Below are 27,216 nucleotides of genomic sequence, written 5' to 3'. Positions count from 1 at the left end.
CATCTCAGATTGCTTTACAGTTCAGGCAGGGTGTCCCAGGCAAAACAAAGGTGAAGGCTGACTGTGGCCTGCACCAACTGGGAAACTGCAGGGTCAGCTCACCCAGTGGACAGCTACAGACACTACCATCCTGCCCCTGCCGCTGATGCTCCACAGAGGGCGGAGATTGGTGGTGAGTGGTCACAGCCAGTCTTTATAGCTGACTGGCCTGGATAAATCCCTCCCGCTGACCTGCAACTAAGGTTGAACTACAAGAGGAGGGTGTACACAGCCCACATGGATGGCACACCTTGAGTACCCAGCTTGAATGATAGGGAAGGGTGTGCCACTGGACCCTATAGGACACCTACTACATTAGGCCACACCACCAAGACAGAGCCAAAGCTGCTCTACCTAACATAGAGAAACAAACACAGGGAGGCCGCCAAAATGAGCAGACCAAGGAACAAGGCCCAAATGAAAGAATAGGTAAAAACTCCAGAAAAAGAACTAAACAATCTGGAGATCTATGAGATGCAGAGTTCAAAACACTAGTTATAAGGATGTTCAGGGAACTTAGTGAGGACCTCAGCAGCAGAAAAAAGACTCAGAAACAAAGGATGCACTAATTGAAATAAAGAAAAATTTACAGGGAAACAACAGTAGAGTGGATGAAGCCAAGAATGAAATCAATGATTCAGAACATAAGGAAGCAAAAAACAAAAACAAGTAATTATAACAAAAAGAAGAAGAAAAGAATCCAAAAACAACGAGGACTGTATAAACAGGCTCTGGGAGAACTTCAGGAGGTCCAACCTTTGCATCAAAAGGGTACCAGAAGGAGAAGAGAAAAAGCAAGAAATTGGATATCAATTTGAAAAAATAGTGAAAGAAAACTTACTTAATTTGGTGAAAGAAATAGCCATGCAAGTCCAGGAAACACAGAGAATCCCAATTATGATAGATGCGAAGAGGCCCACTCTAAGACACATCACAATTAAAAGGCCAAGGGTTAAAGATAAAGAGAGACTCTTTAAAGCAGCAAGGGAAAAGAAGTTAGTTAACAGATGGTTGCCAGATGGGAGAGGGGAGAGAGAGAATGGTGAAGAGTTGAGGGCATTAAGAAGTACGAATATGTAGTTACAGAATAGGCATGGGGATGTAAAATACAGTATAGGAAATCGAGTAGCCAGGGAACTTACACACATGACGCATGGACATGAACAATGGTGTGGGGACTGCCTGAAGGAGTAGGAGGTGCTGGGTAGAGAGGGGCAAAGGGGGAAAATCAGTACAACTGAAATAGCTTAATCAATAAAATATAATTAAAAAATAAAAAGCGAAAATAAAATTAATAAAGTTATCCTTGAGTAAGGGTTAAAAACAAGATTTGCTAAGCTACCTAATCACATATTACCCCCTTCCTTCGTAATAGTCTCCATTCTAGACCAAACTCCTGCTTCCTTAACTGCCTCCCCTCAAAAGGTCACCTACCATAAGCCCAATCTATAATTTTTTCTGTCATCCTATTCCTGTGACATCCCACAGTTCCTTGGTGGTGTCCACTCTCCTTCACTGCAATAAGTAATCAACTCAACTATAAGAGTATTCCTGGTGGTTTTAGGTGAAGGGCATTTATATTTGACATATATTTACCAATTTCTAATAGGCAGTTTGCTTTTGCTTGGCCAAAACAGGGAGGAGGGCATTACATTCAGGAACTGAAATTTCAACTCGTAGTCCTTGCATAGAAACAAAATGATAACCCTAAAACAACTCAGATAGGCCTTTCTTCCAAGTGAGTTCACATAAACGTTAACCACAACCTGTAAATCTCTGATGGCAAGTTCATGGTGTATTAATATGCCAAGACAGAGCTACAATTCCTACCCATTGATTATAGACATCAGCTTAACATGCAGATTTCTTACAGCAAGAGCCAATTCATTGTGCCTTTTTACAAAGTCTCGATTGTGAACAAATGTGTTCTTTGGCAGTGAGCCAACCTACATATTACTAATTCTTCCTGCTGTTCAGATAGTTGTTGGTTAAGTAGGAAAATAGTCACCCATGAACCCATGGCCAGTAGCCCCTTTTTCTTTTGTACCAAACACTGTTATTTAGTATTGGTCCTTGTAAGAGCTTCTTCAGTGCCCTAAGGTCACTCACATTTGTAATGTACACAATGCAATCGCTGAAGATCCTTGGAAAGAGTGACAGAGTAAGCCCTTATACATACAACATTCCAAAGACCAAAAAGCACAAAGAACTTGGTTTGGGAGAGTTGGAGGGGTTAGGGTGAATGAATAAGATAGCATAGATTAAAATAAAATAACGCATTATTTTATTGACTTCCTGATAGTCACAAATTAACACTTGGCATAAATTTACATGCAAAACTTATACTTTTTACATCTTCAGTAAAATATGGGAGTATCTGTTATTCAAGTAAAAAAAAATGTCTATTGTTGTTTAATTTAATTGTTATTTCTGTTGATCACTCAGGTGAATTCCCTTCAAGGTCCTGAATATCTTCTAAGTCTTTACAAGATATTCAAAAAGATGAATAAAGGTGTATATATATTTGAGGGGCAAATGCATTTAATTATATTTTATTCTTTTGAAAATTAATAATTCACACAAATTATATATTGTGACTTACTTCTCAGACTTTCCAGATAAATGGAAATGTTCTCAAAATCCACTCTAGCATTCAATTGTAATGTTCTAACCAAATTCTGAGTTGCACCTAATTTGTTGGAAATCAGACAGAAGCATGTTAATAATTTATAAGCATGCTAAATTGTTTTCCAAAAGTAAATGGTGTCAGTGTGGGCTGTGCATTGTGACTTCCTTCCAAAGTAGCGCATGGGAAAGGGGTGGAGAGAGAGAAACACTGCTTCATTCAGGTGACCCAGGTCAGTATCACACTCCCTTATGTCAGTAGTGTGCATCCTTGATACGATGTGACAAAAATGGCACTTTACTGGTGTGACCTTCCTCTCATAAACCCTTAACTCAGTCTCATCATAACAAAACCAGCAGATAAAGTTCAATAGTGGGGCACCCTACAGTAAGTCTGATCAACACTCCTCAAAACTGTCAAGCTCAGCAAAAACACGGAAAGACTAAAAAACGATCACAGCAGACGGAGCCGAAGGACAGGAGACAACTACATTTAAAGTGCAATCCTGGAACAGGAAAAGGATACTCGTTTAAAAACTAAGAAAATCTGAATAAACTATGAACTTCGGTTCAGCATAAATAAATAACTAAATAAATAACTGGTGGTTTTTCACTCACCTTGTATTACTTTGTAACATACTTGTTTCAGAAAATGTAGAGTTAGCCTTCGGGACTAGGTAAAGTTAATGAACAACTTCTTGTGGTCATCAGGACTATGCCTATTTTTCCTTAGTATCACTGTTTTAATTGACGGAGCTGGGCCTGGGACAGAAGATCATTTGTAACAAACGTGCTTTCTTCTGAGAAATGACTTCAGCAGTTTCTTCTTGAAACATGCTTGTTTTAAAAGAAACATGTGCTGCTTATAAAAAAATACTATCAAACACAATGGCCAACTATAAATCTAAGAATTACAGATCATATTCTATTTTCAGGGCATTGAGTTCCTTATTTAAAAATGCTTATTACTATAAGAAACAATGAGTGTTGAGGAGGAAACTACAAATACTTCAATGTTATATGCTCCTGGTATTTTCTCCATCCAAATTACACATAAATGGGCAATAGCTTGTTTACAAATAATACAATGTTCAGGGCAAATGGTTGGAAATTTAGAAGAACATGCTGCTATGTAATTTAAGCTTCCTAAAATCATCAACAAAATGTGATTACCATTTGAAATGATGAAGATGTTGATGATAAAAGTGATGACTAGTTTTCAGAGGGAATAATTGCTCAGATATTTTAGAATTGTCATGCCTTCCTTAACTGACCCAAATGTCCACTTAGAAATAAATGAGATCCTCCCTGGAATGATTTTTAGCAGTTAATGTTTAGATTACACTAAGAAATTCTTTTTTATTAATATTTATGTACAGACTTCATTTCAATCACCATATGAAATCGCAGAAAACTAATTGGCTGTATCTCATCTAAAAAATCTTAAATCATTTTTTAATCTGTGCATGTTGGTGAGAAAATATCGTAATTCCAGAAGTCACAATGTTGTACTTCACTGAATCCTTTGCTCTAAGGCAAAAGCATTTCTTCTTTATCTTTCCTGATTCTCGCTGACTCTAGCACAGTTTCTTTCATATAAGAACTTGTGAGGTAGAAGGAATAAATGAGTAATTTATGTTTTCTTTTTAAAAATTATTTTATTGTTGTTCAATTAGACTTGTCCATATTATCTCCCCCCCGACCCCTCTAAACCCACCTCCCTCCCTTGCTTCCACCCTCCCCCTTGGTTTTGTCCATGGAAATAAATGAATAACTTAAAGAACAATTTTACTTATTTGTGAAAAATATTTGGATATTTGGTAGCCCAGTTATTTTCCTTATATTGAAATTATTTATATTTCTTGACAATTACCAACTAAAGGAAAAGGCTAAGACCATAGGTTATTATGAAAAAAAAAGCCAAACTGTGATAAAAATTTTCTGTAGATAATCCATAAAATACACAAATCATCCACAGGTAACAAAAGATTAATATATATTGTGATTTTACTGTGTAAGATAGAGCCAATCAATAAAAGATTGTGATAAAATATATTACATTATTAGCTATGGCTGTCTTTGAATGATAGATATCTTGTTGGGCTTACATTCATAGAATCTGGAATGAGGGAGAACTATATATATTTCTAATACATTTTTAGGACACACTACTTCTCTGAGTCACCCAAAATCTCAACTGATATGATGCAATAGCATTTTTTCCTTGCTATCTTTGTCTAAGTTATATTTTTCTTTCATAAGTACGTTACCCTATACTCACTCCTGTACTAATAAAATATTCTCACCCCAACCATTATGCTAAGCCCTAAAATCACAAAAATGAGTAAGCCATAACCTCCAATTTCATAATCTTATAGCCCTGTGAATTTTACCATCAGGCCTCACTCAGGCTTGCCCTTTCAGATGAAAGTCTCAGGGACCTTGTCATTTAGTCCCCTCTCTTGTACCTTCAACCTCTTTTTCACTAATTGCTTCCTATTTTATTATATACAAGCAAACTCAATGGTCTCTAGTCTTAAAACAGAACTAGAGCTCCTATACCCCAGCACACACTTTAGCTACAGCCTAGAAAAAGCAATTCACATTCAATATCTCTGATTTTTCACCTTTTAAGTTCTTTATTAAACTAATATATGTAAAGGCTTCTTGAAACCTCTTGAATTTTGTACAGATATATAAGTTCTACCTACAAAATAAAGAATAGAACTTGAATTATTTAGCAAACAACCATATACAAATAGGCTTTGCTCAAAATCCTCTAATTTGCAATTCTTATTCTCTTCTTTTTTATCACTTGGATTTTGATTTTATCTCTATTTTTCCGAGATTATGGTTTCCCAGGTTATGAAACTTTAAAAAGTTTTCCCAGAATTCTATTTCCAGTGCAGAACAAAGGGACTTGGCAGTTTTTAGGCAAGACTGAATTTTGTTAGATTCTTGTGCACACAAGACCCTGTTGTACAGATATTGTTACTGAATCATGTTGATAGAATAACAAGATAATAGTCTCAAATGAAATATTAAATATAATGCAAATTATAATTTAATGATATTTTCCAACATTCCTTAAATCCTAGAAAAACATTTTGAAAATAATGTCCTTAAATATTTAACAAAGAGAAAAGTTTATTAATTGGCATACAACAATCACATTATTTAGGTTATGATTTTGGTATTATAGGGAATTTTCTAAAGTCTCAAGTCATGAACCTAAGCACCTACCTTATAAAACTAGAAAACAGTCCTGACGGGTGTGGCTCAGTTGGGCACTGTCCTGGGGAACGATGTTTCTTTCACACAGCGATGTTTCTCTCCCTCTCTCCCCTCTCCCTTCCCCTCTCCCTAAAAATAAATAAATAAATAAATAAACAAACAAACATGAATTTAAAATGTTAGAGTATTGTATCATATTTTTTAGTTGATGGAACTATATAATAAGAAAAATAATTTAAAAATTGTAAATAGTGATATAAAAATTATGGTATAAATACTATATTCCTTTAAGATATGTAAAACTTCAGGTAGTCAGTTTTGTTAAAGTTCTTACTGATAAAAATTAGATATCATAACTGACATCAGCCCTAAATTCTGACCAAAGATGTCAAAAAATCTCTATGTTGATACGTGTAAACTGAGTTCATTTAAATTTCTATATTATTAATTTTCATAAATATGGCCCAATTCAGTCATTCTTTGCTGAAATACATTAGGTTTATTACTCATTATATTGTGATATTGCAAAGAACATTGCTATCACTCTACTTCTGTCATGTGCAAGAGTTTCTATAGCATTTATAAGGAGAAGTAAAATTGCTGGGTTGTAAGATAAGTATATTTTCTTTTTACCTTAAATTTATCAAATAAATTTAATACCATAAGATGCCTATGTACAATTTGAAGAATAATACTTAAAGTAAAACCAGCATATCTACTATCCACCTTAGTAATGTTTGGGTTATAAGGGTATCATAAAAGTTTTTAAAAACTTAAAATTAATAATAATGAAAGCATTATTTACATTTGTAATCCACATCCAAAGCAGTATATAGAAGGAGACTTATAGCTTTAAATACATTTTTAATGAAATGAGAAAATTAAAAAATAAGTAAGCATTCAACTCAAGAGATAGGAAAAGGACAACAAAACAACTAAAAAATAAAGGAAATCAAGATAAGGGTAGAAATCATTGAAAAGAAATACTAAAAATAATAAAGACTAAAAAACCCAAATCCAGTTTTTGGGAAAGATTAAAATGGTAGATCAAATAAAAGAGGAAAGATACAAATAAACAAAATAGGATATTTTCCCAGAAAAGTATGACCAGTAAATAGTGTTTTTTTCTTAAATTTTTTAAAAATTAAATTTAAAAATTAAAGCAGAATGCAAATATCAGCATCTTGTTCCTCATAAGAATGAAGCTTCAGCCCTGGCTGGCGTGGCTCAGTGGATTGAGCATGGGCCTGTGAACCACACGATCATGGTTCGATTCCCAGTCAGGGCACATGCCTGGGTTGCAGGCCAGTTCCCAGCAGGTGCCAGTTCCCAGCAGGTGATGCACAAGAAGCAACCATACATTGATATTTCTCTCCTTCTCTCCTTTCCTTCCTCTCTAAAGATAAATAAATAAAATCTTTAAAAAAAAAAAAGAATGAAGCTTCATAACAGACCAGTGTGAACCAAATGCTGTATGCCTCCCTGCAAGAGAAGATTTAATTGAATACAGATTTATGGTTAGTGGTTTCCTCTGGAAAACTGTGTAACTGTTAGAAGAAAAAACAGTTAACTGACTGTTTCACTTCTATTAGGAATATTTGAAGCCTTTAGTTATGCTATTAAAAACCTATGTTTTTAAAGTGACTTTCTACATTAATTACATGTGCGGGAGAACATTAAAAACATTAACAATGGTAATGAGATGATCATGACAAATTTAGTTCTCTAAATCAGTTTGATTTGGTGCACCTTTCTCCTTTATGTAATATTATCTTTGTTATTACTTCAAAATGTCAGTGACCCTTACTTTCGGACATCTTATGGGCCTGGATTATTTGCTATTGTTCCCTTCCTTTTTGGCCCTGCTTGCTTTTGTATAGTTTCTCATTCTCTCATCTAATAGGTTCCCACTCCCCAGAAAACAGTAAGATCTTAGTGAGCAAGAGCTGGGGAATCTTTGAACTAGTCCTGGTCCAAAAAAGTTGCTATTCCCACCTTGTAAGAGGAACAATTAGGACCCAATAAATTAGGGCCCAGAATCACCGCTCTCTGTGCAGTGCATCTTCCATGATACCATTTTTACTTTACATGTAATAAAATAATACATATTATATACACATGTATATTTTCCAAGAACTTTGAAATCAAGAGTCTCTAGTTTATTACTCTAAATGATTTATTGGACTTTTTTTTAATTTTATTTTTCAATTACAGTTTACATTAATATTTTGTATTAGTTTGGGGTGTATCACATAGTGATTAGACAACCATATGACAAGGATCCCAGTTCGTGGGGTCCACAATGTTATGGATGCGATGAGACAAATTCACACAGACTACAGAGTCCTCTGCAGGAAAAGGGATGGCGTGGCTTCTCTCTCAAGAGGAGAAAAAGCCTCAGAGTGACTCGGCCACTCTCTCAAGAGGAGAGCACCTTGACCCTTGCCTTAACAAGCTCTTACTAAGTTCAATTTGCACAGGAATACAGGGTGTATAGGTAAAGCTCATCAATCATTGTCAGGCAGAAATGCTTAAACAATAGATAACATTCAAAGAACTCTGAGGGCTTATTCTGAGTCAGGGTCAGGTAGTTAAAGGGCCATAAAACTTTGGGGAACAAACTCACTTTCTGCTTCGACCCTTATCATTTAAATGGAGGGTATTAGCAAAGTAGGTTTCATAGGATTTTATGCATTCTTTCTTAGGCCTGATCGCCCGCCCTAGGGAACCCGCCCTTTCCAGCACAGGGCTGCACCCACCTCCAGCATTGTTTCAGGGTTAAGGTATTGTTTCAGGGTTAAGTCAGGCAGGGGAAGTAAGGCAGCCAAGAGATTAGGAGACTTTTGGCAGACAGAATGAGGACTCAGGCTATGTCAAAACCCAGGGGCGAGGGTCCATCACCCCCTTTTGCTATAGTCCCCCAAGTCCTTCTCTGAGGGCTCCTTCATGACTGTGCCTGTCTTAGGTCATCCCTCTTTTGGGGAATCTTACCCATCATTGGCTAACCAGTCATCCACCCGGGGCCAGGCAGGGTGAAGAGAAAGTGGGCAGAGGTGGTGCCCCTACAAGAAAGCTAAGCTTTGTCTCCTAAGTGGCTTACGGTCCCAAGGTCCTTTACTCAGCCTTAGCAATGGGGGATTACAGCTTCTGAAACTAGGTGGGGCAGTTACCAACAATCATATACTTGACAAGGTGATCCCCCAATATGTCAAGCATCACCCTGGTACCATACAAAGTTATTACAATATTATTGACTATTTTCTCTATGCTGTACTTTACACCTTGGTATTGGGAAAAATTTATTTGACAAAGAAATGTGTATGGATTTCTCCTTCTTTCTAGGAGTGTTTTTTTAATCTTAAAATTATTATTGCCATTGGACATAAGTATATGGATAATGGGAATGGACATCTAAAAGTTAAAAAAAAGACAGTTTAACTATTATTGAAATATGATTTTCAGGTATGAGAAAATATAGTGTTAAAGAACACTGCACCAAATCAGTGCTGAGTCTTGTTTCAGATTTTCACTGATGCACATCTTGGCTTTTTATTGCTAAAAAATGATGGCTAAAAGGTCCTGCCACATATGAAATGCCATGCTGCTTCTCCAAATAAATTCTACATTAATTAAGAAAAGTAATAGATTATTATGTGTTAGAACCCACATGAAACACCTTCAAAAATGCCTTGTTTTTAGAAATTCTGATTTACATGTTTTGTTATTGAATAAAAACATATATAACCTTGTGGTAGTATTAGTGTAACTGGCTAGATGTTAATAAAAGAGAAGAGAGCAAAACTGGCTAAGCTTAATTAGGTCAGAAACTATAGCTTTATGTACTCCAGGGGATAAGATAACCTCAATGCCTTGCCAAGGGGATTAAGGCCCTTCTGTCCATCCCCCACCCCAGTGTAGGGAGGGAGGACAGGCTTTCCGATTTCCCCAAGGTATAACCGGTCCACTTGCCTAACTATGTGGGGGAGGAATAAATAATAAAGGGGAAATTCCTCTGCTAAGTGCATGCAAGTAGAAGCCAAGGGGGCACAGGGGAGGTCCACCTACTTTTTTAAGGCATACGTGGTAGGAACCAATATGACTACCACAAAGGGAAGGTTAATCTCGGGAAAAGACCGGATTGGTTAATGGGAGGGCCCAGCACAAGGCCCGGAAGAACTGGAAAGGGATTGGTTAGTTTGAAAGAGTGCCTGGTCTTTTCCAAGCTTGAGGTAGTATAACCAAAGCTGAACAAAGGCCTCCCTCGGTAACACGTATTCACTAGCCTTTTTGTTTGCCAGTTCCTTTGCACAAGCTATCTCCCCAGCAGCCACGTGGGCCCAGCAGTCCCGGAGGCCCAAGTGCAGGCTCCAAGTGCGGGCCTGGGTACAGCCGCACAGCGCCAGCCGGAATGCTCTTGGGAACAGAAGCTAAACTAGCTGGATGTGGGCAGACATTGAGCTGAACTAAGCTTTGGAATGGACTGAACTGGTGGCACAAAATTTCTGGACCCTGACCCTTCTTCTGGGCTTGATGAAGACAAGGCTGCACTTGCTTCACAGTGGGATGGAGCTGAACCACCTGGCCATGGATGAGACACAGCCCCCAGGCACCTGGGGACAGTCCTTTGCCTCTGCTCCATCTTCAATACATCTTATCACTACATCTCATCCTCCCACGTGTGGTCCTTGAAATGCTTTTTTTTCAACGTTGTAAGAACCCCATTTCTGCCAGCCACAATAGAACAATTTTATCACACATGTAAATTTTAAAGTAAATGCTGAATCTGGAGGGTCTGATATAATAGAGATTGCTTGCTGCATTTGAAGCTTAATTAAAAGGCTGTAATTTGTTTTAGAAAGTTATTATAGTGAAAGCTGTAATTTATTTATTTGGTAATATGAACCACATATCTGGTAAAGTGTAGACATAAACTGCACAATGTTCTATTAATCAAGGTGGTTGGTTCTATTTAGAACAGTGTAGATAATAGTTTCCATTAGAAGGAAAGGCAAATGGAAAAACATGTGATTCTTTTAGTTGCCTCTGTTAGTTGCCGCCAGTACTGTTTCACTGGGAATCTTTTTCACTAAGGGCTGGAATAGGGGAATTTTGGCTCTTAGATTATTTATAAAGTAATACATATTCCAAACATGAGAACAAGATGTCGATTTATGGATTAGGAAGCAGTATTTTGAACTGTGTTTTCAGTACTTCCAACACCTGAACATTTCTTGTGCCGTATGTTTCATTCATAATAGAATCAACCTGTGGTGGGTACTGTGGCCATCTTTGTTCGGTTTTTAATATTCCTCTTTGCCTGACTGCGCACATCAGAAACAAATGATGATTGTTTACATGGGGCCTAGAAAATGTTCATATTTTTTCTCCCATCTCTTAAATTCTTCGAGGCTGGACAAATGATCAAATTAACAGAGATTAAAAGGAGAAAATAACGTTTAAAAAATGTACATAGAGAACTCACATAGATGTGAAAATTCCAGACAGTGAGGCAACACTGGACATATAAGATGTTTTTGGACATAGAACAAACGTGGAGAAGCAGGCATCCGATTTTAGAAGTGAGAACAGGCAATTTACAGACGGTTGAGGAAGAGCAGAACATACAGGCAGGACAATTCTTGCTTGGCAACTCAGAAACAGTGGCCCACGGTGGGAATCCAGTTAGCAGGCGCCCACCTGCTCAAGCCTTCTTACTTAACCATTCTTAACTCAAATGAGGCTGAAGCGGCATTCTAAGGTCTTCCTGAAACAAGTTTCTTTGTCTGAACCTCTTAGGCAGGAAAGGGGGGAGGGTCAAAGATTCTTTCTGAGTCTTGTTTCTTAATAGCTTAACAATCAATGTTCCAAAAAGCAGCCTCAGAATGGCAAAACTTTGGTGCCCTTCACTTATGTAAAAATAATTGTCCTGGTTCCTGTTGTTCCAATTCCTACCCTTGGAGGAAGGCTGTGAGAACTATTAGTCACATCCTACATGCATCCTGCACAAATGCAGAATGCTGAGAAAATAAATCGAGGCATTCAGGGGAAAAAGAAAGGCAGTTCTTTTCCCATCTAAAGAAAGCAGAGCCCTGGCTGGTGTAGCTCAGTGGATTGAGCGTGGGCCTGCTGACCAAAGGGTCACCAGTTCAATTCACAGTCAAGGTGTTACCGAACAAGGGTCCGAGGGGGGGGCAATACTTGGCCCACCGAGGGATGCCAAAAACTGCTACAGAAAACAGGGGCCCCTCCCAAGGACAATACACTAATATCTATTGGGCTCTTCTGTCCGCCGCCAATTGGAAAGACATCTCTCAATGCCAGAGATTTGTGAAAAGGAAACAAAATGTTTATTTAATGCTATTCAGGCCTAATGCCTTCCTTAAAATATTAAAGTCTTTAAGGGTATACACCTACACACACACACACAGCGCTCCCTTCTCCCACTGTCCCAACTCCGGGTACCGTAAATCAGGAAAAGAGCACACATCCGTTTTCAGGTCGCTGGCACGTGAGCTGTGTCGCCTGCCTGTCCAGGCAGGATCTCCAATTAATCCAAAGTCATGAGGCACCTTTCAGTGGCAAGAGTTCTTTGTACCAAGTTCTAGTCAAAGTCTCTCCTGGTTTCCAGGCCACTCAGCCAAAGGGAGCACCCCAAAGCCGCGTGGGCCTCTTTAACCAAAGCCGCATGGGCTTCTTCCACCAAAGCCGCACTCCACCAAAAGCGCGTCTTTCTTCTTCACCTGGCCACAGGGATCTCCATTCTGGCAAAGCTGCGTGGTCTTCCCTTTCACCTGGCCAAGAGGGGGCGGGGGTCTGCACTCTGCTGAAACCACGTGGCTCTCCGTCCTAATGGCTACAGGGGTCTACATCTTCCTAAATAGCGTGGCTCTCCCCCTCACCTGGCCAAGAGGGGGTCTTCACTCTGCTAAAGCCACATGCCTCTCTCGCAGGCACTCTCTCAGAGAAGCAGCCCCAGTTCCAGCCTGTTTTTTTTCCACTCACTTCTCCGTGGCCCAAAACTTGGCCACAGCTATTTAACATATCTATGAAGCCAGTTAAAGGGTATAGATATGTTAAATGACCATTCCAGAGGTTAGCTGCAAAACTGTTGCTATGCAAAACAGCTCTCAATGGCCCTGCTCCATTCATCCCTTCCCCCAACTGACAGCTTGTGTGGGGGGGGAGGATACCTTAATATTTCCTCCAATATTCCTGTACATTTTGAGTTCTAGACACCATTCCAAATCTTTTCTGCCCCCCCACCCCTTGGCTGCACCCTGTATCAAAGGCACATGCCTGGGTTGCGGGCCAGGTTCCCAGGAGCAGGTGTGTGAGAGGCAACCACACATTGATGTTTCTCTCCCTCTCTTTCTTCTTCCCTTTCCTTCCCTCTAAAAATAAATAAAATCTTAAAAATAAATAAATAAAAGAAGGGAGAAAAAATACCTCACTCCTTGAAGACAATACTATGTAAAAGAATCCTGGGTTCTCTCACTAACCCTTTTATAATGTAAATAAACCTCTCCAGGAGCCACACAAGTCCAGTGTCACCAGCTTTACAAACAGGAGACAGTTCCAAAGTCCCTTTCTCACCCTAACTTGAAATGTGTATTTCCTTCACCAAGCCCTTATTATATGAAATGTTAAAGGGACTTATCTAAGAAAAAGAAGATAAAAAATATGAACAGTGAAAGGACAGCATACTCACACTTATTAACAACCACACCTAAAACAAAAGCAAACTAAGAGGACAACTAGATCAGGAGTGGAACCATAGAAATGAAGATCACATGGAGGGTTAGCAACAGGGGAGTGGGAGGAGGAGAAGGGGGGAGAAGATACAGAGAATAAGTAGCATAGACAGTAGGTAGAAAATAGATAGGGGGGAGGGCAAGAATAGTATGGGAAATATGGAATCTAAAGAACTTGAGACGCAGCCCTGGCTGGTGCAGCTCAGTGGATTGAGCACTGACCTGCAAACCAAAGAATAGCCAGTTCGATTCCCAGTCAGGGCACAAGCCTGGGTTGCAGGCCAGTTCCCAGCAGGGGACTCACGACAGGCAACCACACATTGATATTTCTCTCCTTCTCTCCTTTCCTTCCTCTCTAAAGATAAATAAATAAAATCTTAAAAAAAAAAAAGAACTTGAGACACATGGACATAAACTAAAGGGGGGGAACGATTGGGGAGGGGTTGTGCAGGGTGAAGGGAAATGAAGGTGGGGAATAGGACAGCTGTAATGGCATAATCAATAAAATATATTTAAAAAAATAAAAAATAAAAAAAGAAATGTGAACAAACACCTCCAAAGTTACATAAGTCTTTTGAGTTCTTATTATCTGTACAGCTGTAATTTATCTTCTAGAGCTTGCTTTTAATCCAGGTTTTCAGGTTTCCATAAAATTTGCTCAAGTGTGTAGAAATAACAAAAATTTTCTCTACATTTCAGAGTGTTCCAAAATCAGTTCTGCCCAGCTGAAAACGTCATATCCTAATTGCTTTCAAACAGATGTGACCTATGCCTGAGTTCCCGACATTGGAATTTCTCTACCAGGTGTGGTGGGATGTGCAATCTAGTTCATAGTGAAATTACAACTACCTTGAGTTTGGATTGCGGGCAACAAATGTTGCACAGTGCTGTGCTTCTCTCACAAAATCTAAAAAATGCGCTAACTCAGTAGGTTGGGCACCATCCTGCAAACTGCGAGATCACCAGCTTAATTCCCAGTCAAGGCACATGCTTGGGCTGCTGGCAGAGTCCTGGGTTGGGGGCATGCGAGGGACAACCAATGGATGTTTCTCTCACACATCAGTGTTTCTCTTCCTCTCTCCTTTCCCTTCTCTCTTAAAATATAAATAAATAAAATCTTAAAAAAAAACAACAACCCTGAAAATCCTGCAGTTCCCTGGTGAGTTTGTTGTGGTTCCCAGGGAAGCTCTGTGCACAGTTTAGGAAATGGAGAGACCGTCCCCTAACCTTTGACAGATAAATGAGACAGACAGTATTTGTTTGGGTAATGCCTACTAACAAGTTAAACTGCAAGAAATGACTGTTGGGTTCAGCAGTGTTGCTCATTTCATTCATTTAAGCACCTCCGGTGTGAAATTCCTATCTGGAAATGGAATAGGGCAAAGCCTGAGGCCAAAGAGACCACTTGCTTTCTTGAAAGAGGGCAGCAAATGAGGATTGGTTATGTAACCAAGTGGGCTCTCCCAGCAAATGCATAGTGACACATTCAGTTTCCCTTTATCTGAACTGTATTGATTTCACTTCTGTTCCTAAAGAACATTTTCACTGGGTAAACAATTCTGGGTTGACTTTTGTCTTTTCAGTTCCCCCAAAATGTTCATTTCCTTCTGGCCTCCATGATTTCTGATGAGAAATTTGATGTTATTTGGATCATTGTTCCCTTACATCTAACAAGTCTTTTCTGCTTTCAGGAGTTTTACTTTGTCTGTAGGTTTCAGAAATTTGATTGAGTGCCTTGAACTTCTTTTAGTTTATATTTTTGGAGTTCTTGCAGTTTCTTGAACCTCTAGGTGTATGCCTTTCACTAACTTTGGAGACTGTATAGCCGGTTTTTCATTGCACACTGTTTCAGCCCACGTTTTACCCTTTTTGTGGGGGTGGCTCTGAAAACACCAGTGTTCCATCTTTGTTACTGCAGGCTTTTGGGACTCCATTCTTTCTTTTTCAGCTTATTTTCTCTGTTGTTCAGAATAGGAAATTCCTATTTTTCTATCCTCAAGTTCATGGACTCTCCTCTGACATCACCGTTCTATTAACGCACACATCCAGTGAGTTTGTTTTACTTTTTTCCCATTCCACAATTTCCATTTGTTTCTTCTTCATATTTTCTGTATCTTTACAGCAACCTTCTCTCTTTTCATTTGTATCCAGTGTGTTTGTAATTGCTCAATAAAGTGTTTTTATGGCTTGGAAACCCTTGTCGGTAACTCCATCCGTGTCATGCCATTGCTGACACCTGTTATCTTTTCCCCATTCAAGTCAAGGTTTTCTTGGTATAGTGGGTAATTTTTTTTACGTATTCTGGTCATTTCGGCATTATGTTATGACACCCTGCATCTTAATTTAAATCCTCTGTTTTCCCAGGCTCCCTCTGATGCTGTGCCTGTGGGGGACGGGTACAGAAATCTAGGTCAGCCAGGTGGCCTTCATTGACATTCCACCCCACTGGGGTCAGGGGGTCAGGGGGTGTCTTGTTACAGTCAGGTGGTGGCAGAACTTCAGGACGCTGTTCTGCCTCCTCTGCACCTCCCCAGAAGAAAGAGGGTGGTGCCTCGTTACCTCCAGGCAATGGTCAAGTCCAGGCTCTCCACTAACTATTTGAAGATGGGGGTGAGGATGGAAGCATGGTGTTTTTCATGCAGTTTAGGTAGAGCAGGGCAGCTTTTGTTCAAAGGTTTGTCTCGCCCTGCTGTCCCTTTTCCTCATCTTTCAGCAAGAGAAAGCAAGTCTGTGGGGGTGGCATATTGTGTTTAAATGCATTGGCATTTCTGGGTGGTGGGCCCCTCCAGCACTCCGTTCAGGGTCTAAAAGAGACAAAAAGAGAACTCAGGGAACTCAACACCATACTGTTCCTTAAATACAGGGTTCCCGGTGAGCCCTCCTTCTCTTCATCTTTCGGAGTCTTGTGAATCATTTTATACACATGTTCAGGGTTTTTAGCTTGCTTAATGGGAGGAATCGGGAGAAATGTATCTGCTCCATCTTTTCTGGAGTCCAGAAGTCCAGCTTCCTTAACAGAAGATATTGCTTGCTGCCTTGGGTAATTCTATTGTCTCCACCTGGCGGAAGGGGACGACTTTCTCCAGCGCTGAACAACACCTAGACACACGTCTACTGTAAACAAGCCCCGGCGTCCTTCTCCAAGGGCTTCTGCTGCCTGGTGTGACCACCACTCACTAGCTGAGGGGCAAGAAAGTGATATTAAGGAAAAGGAGATTTAGGGGATGGAGAAGTTTCTAAGGGAAAAGCTGTGTAATGGTGATTTATCTGCTATTTACTTTTTACTCCAGCACTCCCACACTTCAGTGAATAACAAGTAAAAGGGAAATACACTTAGAAAGTGAGCTTCAGAGATTCATTATTAAGGTGCTACATTCTTTTTTCCGCAGAATCCCATACCCCTACTCCAGGTTATGATTTAGAAAAAACAAAGAAACAAAACTTTCTTTTGTTTGTTCTTGTTTTTATTTAAATCTTTATTGGACTTGTAAATAATTTTAGTTCAAGTGTCATAGGATCTCTACCTAATAACTACAAAAACAAGCAGCTTGTAAGTATGACAAGTTATGTACTGATGTTGACACTAATGATCATAAAAGACCAGACTTAGGTAACTACTGAGGTGGTAGATATGCTAATTTCCTTGCTCTGTAGCTCTTTCTTGGTCGGGTCAAAAGATCTACCCTAGATTTGGTGATTGATGATGCCTGGAGTTGGACGTTTAGAGTTTTTTGAAGAATTTCCTTTTTTTTGTACTTTTGGTATTTTCTATATTGGACTGCTGGCCACTTTTTTTCGCAGAAGCGCTCTTGCAAGACGAGTATTGAATCTGTTATTACGAGCTTTCTTATTACGACAAGAATCCAGGCTTCTATGGAACTTGACTCTGTTCTGAAATGTACCGTCCAGGTCTTGCGTTTTCTGCTTATACCTTTCTACCTTCTCTGCTTCTAATAGCTTCTGCTCTTTCCTGTCCTGTACACAGGTTACGCGCATTGGCTTCTCTTGCAGGGTTGCATCTTCCTGACGATAGAGTTCCTTGAGAAGCTCTACTCTCTGCTGTAAGATTTGGCATTCATTCTCCAGCAAAGCTGCAATCAAATGTAATGAATACGCGCCATGGTTCAGTTTCCTCACCTGTTCCTCCAGTTCATGATTAACTGACACCCTGTTATTCAGCTGAGTTTGGAAATGAACTCCTTTGCGTTCAAGGGCTGCTCTTATGTCATTCTGAGATTTCTGGTACAACTTTATTAGTTCACTAAGCTCAGCATGTTGCACACTCCAGTGTTCTGCTTCCTGTAGTAACTGCTCCATGTTGTTCCAAAATTTGATATTTTCTTCTTGAATGTGATGGAAACTGTACTCTGCTTTTCCCCTACTTAATTGAGTTTCATTAACAGCTCCTTTTACTTCTGAATGATTTACCAAATCTCTTGCCAGAGCTTGTACCGCGTCCTTTGAGTTCTGGTTTTCCGACACCATCTCCTGTTTCTTCTCATTCTGGTCTTTATCCGGGTCTGAACAGCCAAGCAGGCTTTTCAATAGTATTTCATTTATTTTATCAATATTTTCTTCAAGTTCTGATGCAGTCTTGGAGATATGTGTTTCCTCAGAAGATTCTCTTATTTCTGCAAACTTCTTTTCATAATTTGTCATATTTTTAAGAGTATCTTTCATTTATTTTAAGAGATTTTCAAACTTCTTTGCAGTCTGCTGTTGGATTTCTTGATGGCAGCTATTATTTGAGGAAGGGAGAAAACTCCAGGAGACAAAGAGAAGTGATCCACTTTCAGACAAAGCAGTGACAGTCTTGGGGTCCAAAGACTTGACTGAGATCAGGAGTAGGTTTAAGAGTTTCAGAGGGTGGGCACTTCCATCTCAGCTGAGTTAGTGGGGCCGGTAACCAGGTCACAAAGAAATCAGGAAACCTTAGAGATGCCAGGAAGGCGATGGTCCTCCGTGCAAATGGGTGAAAAATGTGGAACTAAGCAGAAGCTAGAAGCCAGAGTTAAAGTCTGATACCAGGCAGATGATATTTAGGTGGAAAGTGACATTTCAGACAACCTACTGGGGAAGGAAGGTGGGAAAGGGGACCAGGAGCTAAGGCCCCACCTGTCCTCCAGGCTCCTGGTATTTACTTCCTGACCCCGGCAACCAGGTCTTTATTCTGTCACTGATCCCTGTGGCCCCTCCAGCTTCTGTTTCCTTTGTGTCACAACGGAAACCCCTGCCCAGTGACTCATGCACCAGAATCAGCTCTGAGCTACTCCCACTCCTCACCCCAGAAGGATCTCCGGGTTTTTGTTAAGCTCATTCTAACTGTATGTAGTGACCTTCCCACCACCCACAACCACAACCTTAACTGCTGTACGTTTTTCTACCACCCAGGTGCAGGGCCGAGAGAAGTCCTGCCTGGTGAGTTTCCCTGACCTTTCATAATGGCTGGAGACCTTACAGCTTCCATTGGAGGAGAGATGCTACTGTAACAGGAAGTTATCCTTACAAAATAGAACCCCAAAAGGGCTGCATAATTTTTTGATTTTAGGAAATAATGTCAGATCGTTCCATTCAAAAATATTCTAAAGAAGAGAGTATTTGAATGGTTCTTAACAACACAATTACAAATGGAATTTTTCTTGACTTCAAATGCAGGCATCCTTCAAGACAGGCTTAGTGAGGTTGCTCCTGAGTCATTTACATTGGGTAATATAAAACTTTTTAATCATTGCTTTTCACAAGAACTCGTTAAAATGGCATAATTTGCCTAAAGCTTTTCAAACAGCTAAAACCCCGAAGTGGATTATTGAAAAGTAACTGAAGTTCCCTTGAGAGCCTTAAGTTCAAAGAACACATCCCTTATGTGAGACTTTTTCTTGGCCTTCAAAATCTTGCTAGTAAGCACTTTAGTAACTAGACATTTGCTTTCAATCTTAGGGGAAAATTTATACTCTACTAGTTTTGTTTTTCTTTTATTTCCTTGGGGAAACAAGCTTTTTTTTTTTTTTTTTCAGTTACCAACTCACTTTTGCTTAAGTGTCCCTGAGCTTCCTGCTCATCTTCCAGCCAGCTGGGCTCAGGGCCATCACCCGGTGACCATCCACGGACAAGCAGTGCTGGTCTGCTGTTTACGTAAAGAGGAAGTACCTCTTCTGCTGGACGTAATGACACCACAGACGCTAGCCATTGTTCTTACACTTTAATTCCATCTCAGAAGGTTTGATTCTGACTCAAGCCATCACTTAAGATATTTTTTAATCTCTAGGATGAGGAAACTTTTTAATTTTTCTGTTTTGGTAATTAATTTCTTGCTTTATTGCATTGTAATCAGAAAACATAATATTTCTACCCTCTGAAATTGATATTTTCTCTTTGGCCTAATAAATATAAACGTTCATATGCATTTCATAGATACTTGAAAAGAAAGTGTATTCTCTATTTTCTTCTTCTGCTTGAAGGTCTTTGATGCTTTTTGGACGCACATCTCATATTATCCTTGGCTTTAATTGGTATGAGACTGGTTTGAAGGTAGCTTAGTCAAGACAGCAAAAAAATTACTCTCCCTTCGTCAAAAGGGGATTTGAATATTTTCTTCCTCCTTATAAACATAATGAATTTTAAATTTCAATTTCAGTTCATTTGACTGAAATGAGAGTTGATTGTAGATGGTAAAAGACAATCAGAGAGGTCCTCTTTTCCTTATTGGCCTATATTCCTGGTGAATGACTGTGAAAGTTAAATACATTTGGATTATCTTACATTTGTTACCTATAATATGAAGTTTCACGGAGCTTAATGACTTTTAAAGAAAAAATGCAAAAAAAGAGAGGAAAAGTTGTTTCTAAAATCATTACAGAGAAAAGGAATCTCTGTTTGAGATTTTGTTAAGGCAAAACAGTTTGCCTTAACAAAAAGTATGTCCTATTAAAAAGTACATATTGTCAATTTATGTACTTTTTAATATACAATTTGTGTCTTATTTATGTACAATTTTATGTGCAATTTATTTCTTATTTATAGTGATATTAATTAGTGATACTAATATAGTGATATACTATCTTTCCTGTTGTACAGGAAAAGATATCTTTCCTTTATCTTTTGTGTTGTACAGGAAAGATAGTATAAAGTTATTATCTTTTCCTTTGTAATTAACAAACATGGGGGAGATAATGAATCTCTGAAATTATCTTGCTTCTCCTCAAAATTTTACCTACACCATCTAATTTTAGTATACAGAGACAGAACTTGCCTGTAACAATTGTTACAATGGTGATCTAATGGTGACTTTTAAAATTTCTCTCATTTTAAGAAAAAGATTTTATTTATTTTTAGAGAGAGGGTTAGAAAGGGAGAAAGAGAGGGAGAGAAATATCCTTGTGTGGTTGCCTCTCACACGCCCCCTACTGGGGACCTGGCCCACAACCCAGGCATGTGCCCTGACTGGGAATTGAAGCAGTGACCCTTCACTTCACAGTCCGGTGCTCGATCCACCGAGCCATGCCAGCCAGGACTAATTTCTATCATTTTTAAAATAATTATTTGTTGGAACTGTTTTGTAAAGAAGAGCTGTCTTTTTTCTTGTGTTTAGTTACTGATTCATTTATTTAACTATGTGTTTCCGTAGATATAGACTCACAGATATTTATTGTATTTTCGGAGTTATAATTGAACACTATCCTTTATTTTCTTGCCCAAATGTGTATGAATAATGCATAATTTTAATATAATAAAAATCTTTGGTACAGTGAGGTGTATTTTTATTTTATGTAATTGTTTTAATTGTCAAATATGACTTTCTGTTTTTACCAAAGCGTAATAGCTGATTAATGATGACTAATCAAGGGTTAGAGTTTTTATGTACGCAAGGGATTCCATGAAGGGTGGGTGTGATTTTAAACATAATGGTTGCTGTATGGTTGCTTTTATATATAGTATTGTACTTGTGTGTAGCCACTTTAGGGAGAAATGTGAAATTTTCTTGAAAATATGAATTTTTATTCAAATAAGCAAAATACAGGCGTAGCTGAACAGTCTATGAACGTTTTTTTTCCGAGCATGTCCTTTTCTCTTTGACCACCAGGTGGTGCTGTGGGCTTTAAAATTACTATACAAACTTTTTTCTTAAAAAAATACTAAACTCTAGAATGAGTGGAACCATGGAGATAGCTTTTTTTTTTTAGATTTTATTTATTTACTTTTAGACAGAGATGAAGGGTGGGAGAAAGAGAGGAAGAGAATCATCAGTATGTGGTTGCCTCTCACATGGCTCCCACTGGGGACCTGGCCTGCGACCCAGGCATGTGCCCTGACTGGGAATCAGACCAGCAACCATTTGGTTTGCAGGGTGGTGCTCAGTCCACTGAGCCACCCCAGCCAGGGCAGAACTGTGGGGATAGTCTCATCCACAGTCTTATTTTCTTCAGCATTTGAGAGTGCAGCTTCTAAGTGACTTGCCCAAAGTTATAGCTAGTTATGATGAGAACTGGGATTAGAGTCTAAGCCTCCTGCCTTAACTTGCTAAACGTGCAGGGCAAAGCAGGATCTGCAGATCAGGAGGCTGTGGAAGAAGTTTTAAGTATCTGCTAAGTATTGTACAGGAAAAAGGTTATGTGAAAGAGCGGGTTTTCAAAGGTGTGGAGCCCAGCTTGTTTACAAGGATGCTAGCAAACAAATCTATGTACACAAATGGCATTTTAACTGGCAAATCTGTGACCAGAGGTTCACAAAAATTTAACTTTGTATTTCCCTTAGACGCCATATTTCTGTCTTCCCTAATTCAATGTTGGCAGCAACTTTATAACGTAAGCACTGCAGATAACCAAAATCAGCTGTATGTAGGAAAAATTTAACCCAAAAATGCACTCTGCAAACTACAAAGTACTATAGAAAGAAATTAAAGATCTCAAAAATGGAAAAACATCTCACATTGATGTATTTGAAGACTTGATATTGTTAAGAGAGCAAAATTGCCCAAATTGATCAACAGATTCAGCACAATCTCTATCCAAACCCCAGCTACTGCTTTTGCAGAAATTGATAAAAAGATGTTAAAATTCTTATGCACACAAGGGATTCAAAGGATTCAAAATAGCCAGAACAATCTTAAAAAAGAAAAAAGGTAGGAAGAGTCACATGATATTGTTTCCAGTCTTAATTTAAAGATACAGCGATCAAGACTGCGGTGCCCTGACCGGTATGGCTCAGTTGTTTGGCAGTTGTTCTTCAAAGTGAAAATTTTGATTCCCGATTGGTGTTTCTCTCTCACATTGATGTTTCTCTCTTTCTTTCTTCCTCCTTAACCCTCTCTCTTAAAATAAATAGGCAGACTTCTGGCTAAGATGGAGGCATAGGTAGATATACTTTGCCTCCTCATACAACCAAAAGAAGGACAACACCAAATTAAAAAAAAAAACAACAAAAAACAGAGCTGCCAGAAAATCAAACTGTATAGAAGTTCAACAACCAAGGAGTTAAAGAAGAAATATTCATCCGGACTCGTAGGAGGGGCAAACATTGGCAGCTGGTGAGAAAAGGACTCGTGGCAAGGGGGTAGCTGGAGGAACAGAGCAGGTAGGGCAGTGGCTGGCTGACCAGATGGTCCCACATTTGCATGTGGATAAACCAGGAGGCATAACTGCAGAGGAAGACAGACCACACAACCCAGGGTTCTAATGCAGGGAAATAAAGCCTCAAAACTGACTGTAAACACCTGTGGCAGTTGAGGCAACAGGAGAAAATCCCCGTCTCACAGGAGAGTACACTGGAGAGACCCATAGGGTCCTAGAACGCACACAAAACCACCTGCCCTGGAATCAGCACAAAAAGGGCCTAATTGGGGAAGTAACTGAAAGCCAGCCAAGAGCTAAGCAAGCAGCATTGCTCCCTCTCAGACCCCTCCCCCACAGACAGTGCCATAACAACATGGGTTGCCCTGTCCTGGCAAATACCTAAGACTCTGCCCCTTACTACTAACAGGCTAGCTGAGACAAAAAATATGGCCCCAATGAAAGAACAGATCAAAGCTCCAGAAAAAAAGCTAAGCGACAAGGAGATAGCCAACCTGTTTGATGAAGAGTTTAAAACACTAGTAATCAGGATGCTCACAGAACTGATTGAACTTGGTCACAAAATGAGGATACAAATGGAGGCTACCCAAAGTGAAATAAAGCAAAATATTCAGGCAACCAACAGTGAAGGGAAGGAAAGTAGGACTCATATCAATAATTTGCAACAAAATGAAGAAATAAACATCCAATCAGAACAGAATGAAGAAATAAAAATTCAAAAAAATGAGAGGCTTAGGAACCTCTGGGACAACTTTAAATGCTCTAACATCAGACTCCCAGGGGTGCCAGAAGAGGAAGAACAAGAGCAAGAAATTGAAAACTTATTTGAAAAAATAAGGAAAACTTCCCTAGTTTGGTGAAAGAAATAGATTTCCAGGAAGTCCAGGAAGCCCAGATAATCCCAAAGAAATTGGACCCAAAAAGGAACACACCAAGGCACATCATCATTAAGTTACCCAAGATGAAAGATAAAGAGAGACTCTTAAAAGCAGCAAGAGAAAAGGAGACAGTTACCTACAAAGGAGTTCCCATAAGGCTATCAGCTGATTCCTCAAAAGAAAACTTACAGGCACGAAGGGGCTAGAAAGATGTATTTGAAGTCATGAAAGGCAAGGACCTACATCCAAGATGACTCTACTCAGCAAAGCTGTCATTTAGAATGGAAGGGCAGATAAAGTACTTCCCAGATAAGATCAAGTTCAAGGAGTTCATCATTACCAAGCCCTTATTATATGGAATGTTAACGGGACTTGTCTAAGAAAAAGAAGATAAAAATATGAACAGTAAATGACAATAAACACAACTATCAGCAGCTGAAACTAAAACAAAAACAAATACAAGTTAATCAAACAAAAGAACAGGAACAGAATCACAGAAATGGAGATCACATTGAGGGTTTCCAGTGGGGAGGGGGAGAGAGGAGAATGGGAAAAAAGCTATCGAGTGTAAGAAGCATAAATGGTAGGTATAAAATAGACAGGGGGAGGTTAAGAGTAGTATAGGAAATGTAGAAGCCAAAGAACTTATATGTATGACCATGGACATGAACTAAGGTGGGGGAATGCTGGTGGGGGAGGGGGTACAGAATAGAGGAGAGTAAAAGGGAGAGAAAAAATTGGACAATTGTAATAGCATAATCAATAAAATATGTTAAAAACAAATACATAAAATGTTTTTTAAAATTGTGGCATTGTTCAAAGGGTAGACACATAGATCAGTGGAACAAAATGGAGAGCTGGACAACAAACCCACGCAAATAAAGTCAACTGATTTTTATCAAAGATACAAAGGCAAGTCAACAAATGGGGCTGGATAAACTGGACATCCATGTGCAAAAAACAATAAGCCTGACACATACCTCACACCTTCCAAAAAAGATTTAACTCCAAATAGATCACATACTTAAAAGTAAAATTTCTAGAGGAAAACATGGAAAATCCGTGTGACCCTGGGCTTGGTGATGGACTTTTTGATACAATACTAGAAACCTATTAAAGAAAAATGTGATAAATTGGAATTTTGCAAATTAAAACCTTGCATTCGATAAAAGACTCTGTGAGGTGGATGAAATGACAAGCCACATATCATCACTCACATACTGGTCGTTTTGAGTGTGTGAGGAGTGTCCCTGCAGTCCACCCTCTCAGCATGTTCTCAGCGTTCAGTACAGTGTTATTAAGTATGGCCATCATGCGTGCATGTGGCATCTGAACTTATTCATCCTGGTTTCCAGTTGGAATTCACTGCTGGTCCACGCAGACCAAGCAGTGAGTTTCTGGCTCCTGCATACAGTGTCGGAGGGTCCCTAGGATGCTCTGAAGACACATCATCAAAATGACATGCTATAAACCAGACATCCTCATGCTTTTATGGCAATTAATAAGACTAATGATTATGTGAGTACATGAAAAGAATTGCAGAGGACTTCAGTGTTGTAAGTCATCAATCTTCCTTCACTATGAAGTTTCTTGGTCATTAATTCCGCCTTGTTTCTTAATTCTAACGACGAGTTTGTATCTCTAAAGCAAACCAGGCAAAGGAGGAAATCCATGCGAGAATGAGGTTAAGAAGACCCCAAGTAGCTTGTCTGTAGGTGTCAGATTTCAGTTCTCTTGCCTGTCAAAATTAGCATCACCTCCTTTTTCTTTCCTTCTTTATCTCCTCTGGGCCCAGAATGCCAGGCTTTTCCCCTTCTGAAAGACCAAGATTTTTACTGGCTACATCACAGTACCTACCCATGTTGAAATCTCAGGAATAAAAAAGAACCCCGCACCCTCACCCATCCTCCAGCTAAGGTCCCTCCTCTCTCTCTTAGCAAAGGGCCGCACAACACTGTTTCCATGTCTGCACTCCTACCCTCTCCTCAAACCACCAGAATCGGCCTTCTTGCCCCGACACTTCCAGAACTTCCTCAGACACCTCCTTGCTGAGAAATCCATCGGACAGCTTTGCATCTTCACTGCCCAGTCGCCTCAGCTGCATTTTACACTCTTGGCCATTGCACACATCCAGACCCAGAACAAACTTTGAAGTCAGGCAGCCTGAGTTCCAACTCCGACGGGACCACTTACTGGCCCTGCCACCTTGGCCAGTAGTTGCCTAATCTCACAGAGCCTAAATTGTGAGATTTTGTAAACTGTTTCCTAAACTGTTACATGAGGATCGTGCTTATGTTTATCCCTAACACAGGATACTGTAAGCACCAAGCAAAACATTGGACACTCACTAACCGTTCAACGAAGTGACTTACTTTTCCTCCCATAGCCCCAGCTTCCCTAATTCTGTGGCTCACTCATCACTCACTCAGTCCTTTCTGTATGCATGTTCTTAGGTTCCCTGGGAACATGGCTTAGCTTTTCAAAGACCCCTTTGAATACCTCTTTCCCCAGTTATTCCATTTTAGTGTTTTGGTTAGTCTTCCTTAGCCCCACTGGGTAGCCGCCTCAGGCAGCTGCAATGTTGAACGATTGCTCGTAGTTTTTGATAAATGTCTTGGTGACAGGGCTGTTCTCATGCGGTGAGCTCATCATAGTCTGATTAAATAGAGACCAGACTTGAGAACAGAGCTTTTCAGGGAGCTTCCAGGTAGGTCAGATAGTGGCAGTTCCCTCAGCTGGGGCTTTTGAAGAGCTCCAAACCCCTTCTACTCCCATGGTGGCTGCGAGGTTGCTGGTTTCCACAGCTTCTGGAACCGTGAGACTCGCAGAACTGGGGAAGGGAGCGGGAGAGTAGGGCGAGTGAAAACACCACAAAGCTCCATCATTTTCCAGAGATTAGTCATTTTTCTTCAGTAAATGATCTTTGGATTTTTGCAAGCCTTTGGTTAATTTCTAGAGTTCAGTAAAAGTTGGTTTTGACTTTTCCCCCCCGCAGTGATCTTACTGCTCATGTGGAGGAGCAGATTTTCAGAGGTCCTTATTCCATTATCCTTAACCCCAAACCACTCACCATCTTCCCCCTAAGCCCCAAACTGCCATCCTTACTTAGTTTCTTACCTTCTT

General features: G+C 39.6%; 1 protein-coding gene across 1 annotated transcript; it reads right to left on the bottom strand.

Annotated features, from left to right (window-relative positions):
* Positions 1–17,417: 17,417 nt before the first annotated feature.
* SPZ1 (spermatogenic leucine zipper 1) lies at positions 17,418–26,197 on the bottom strand. The gene is given in 2 exon segments (XM_037032399.1): positions 17,418–18,476; positions 26,072–26,197. Coding segments are annotated over 2 exon segments (1,185 nt in total).
* Between the last annotated feature and the right edge of the window lie 1,019 nt (positions 26,198–27,216).

Source organism: Sturnira hondurensis, unplaced genomic scaffold, assembly GCF_014824575.4.
Source record: "Sturnira hondurensis isolate 20B ecotype Veracruz unplaced genomic scaffold, ASM1482457v3 Scaffold0021354, whole genome shotgun sequence".
Taxonomy (NCBI): Eukaryota; Metazoa; Chordata; class Mammalia; order Chiroptera; family Phyllostomidae; genus Sturnira; species Sturnira hondurensis.
This window is presented reverse-complemented; position numbering and strand designations above follow the sequence as displayed.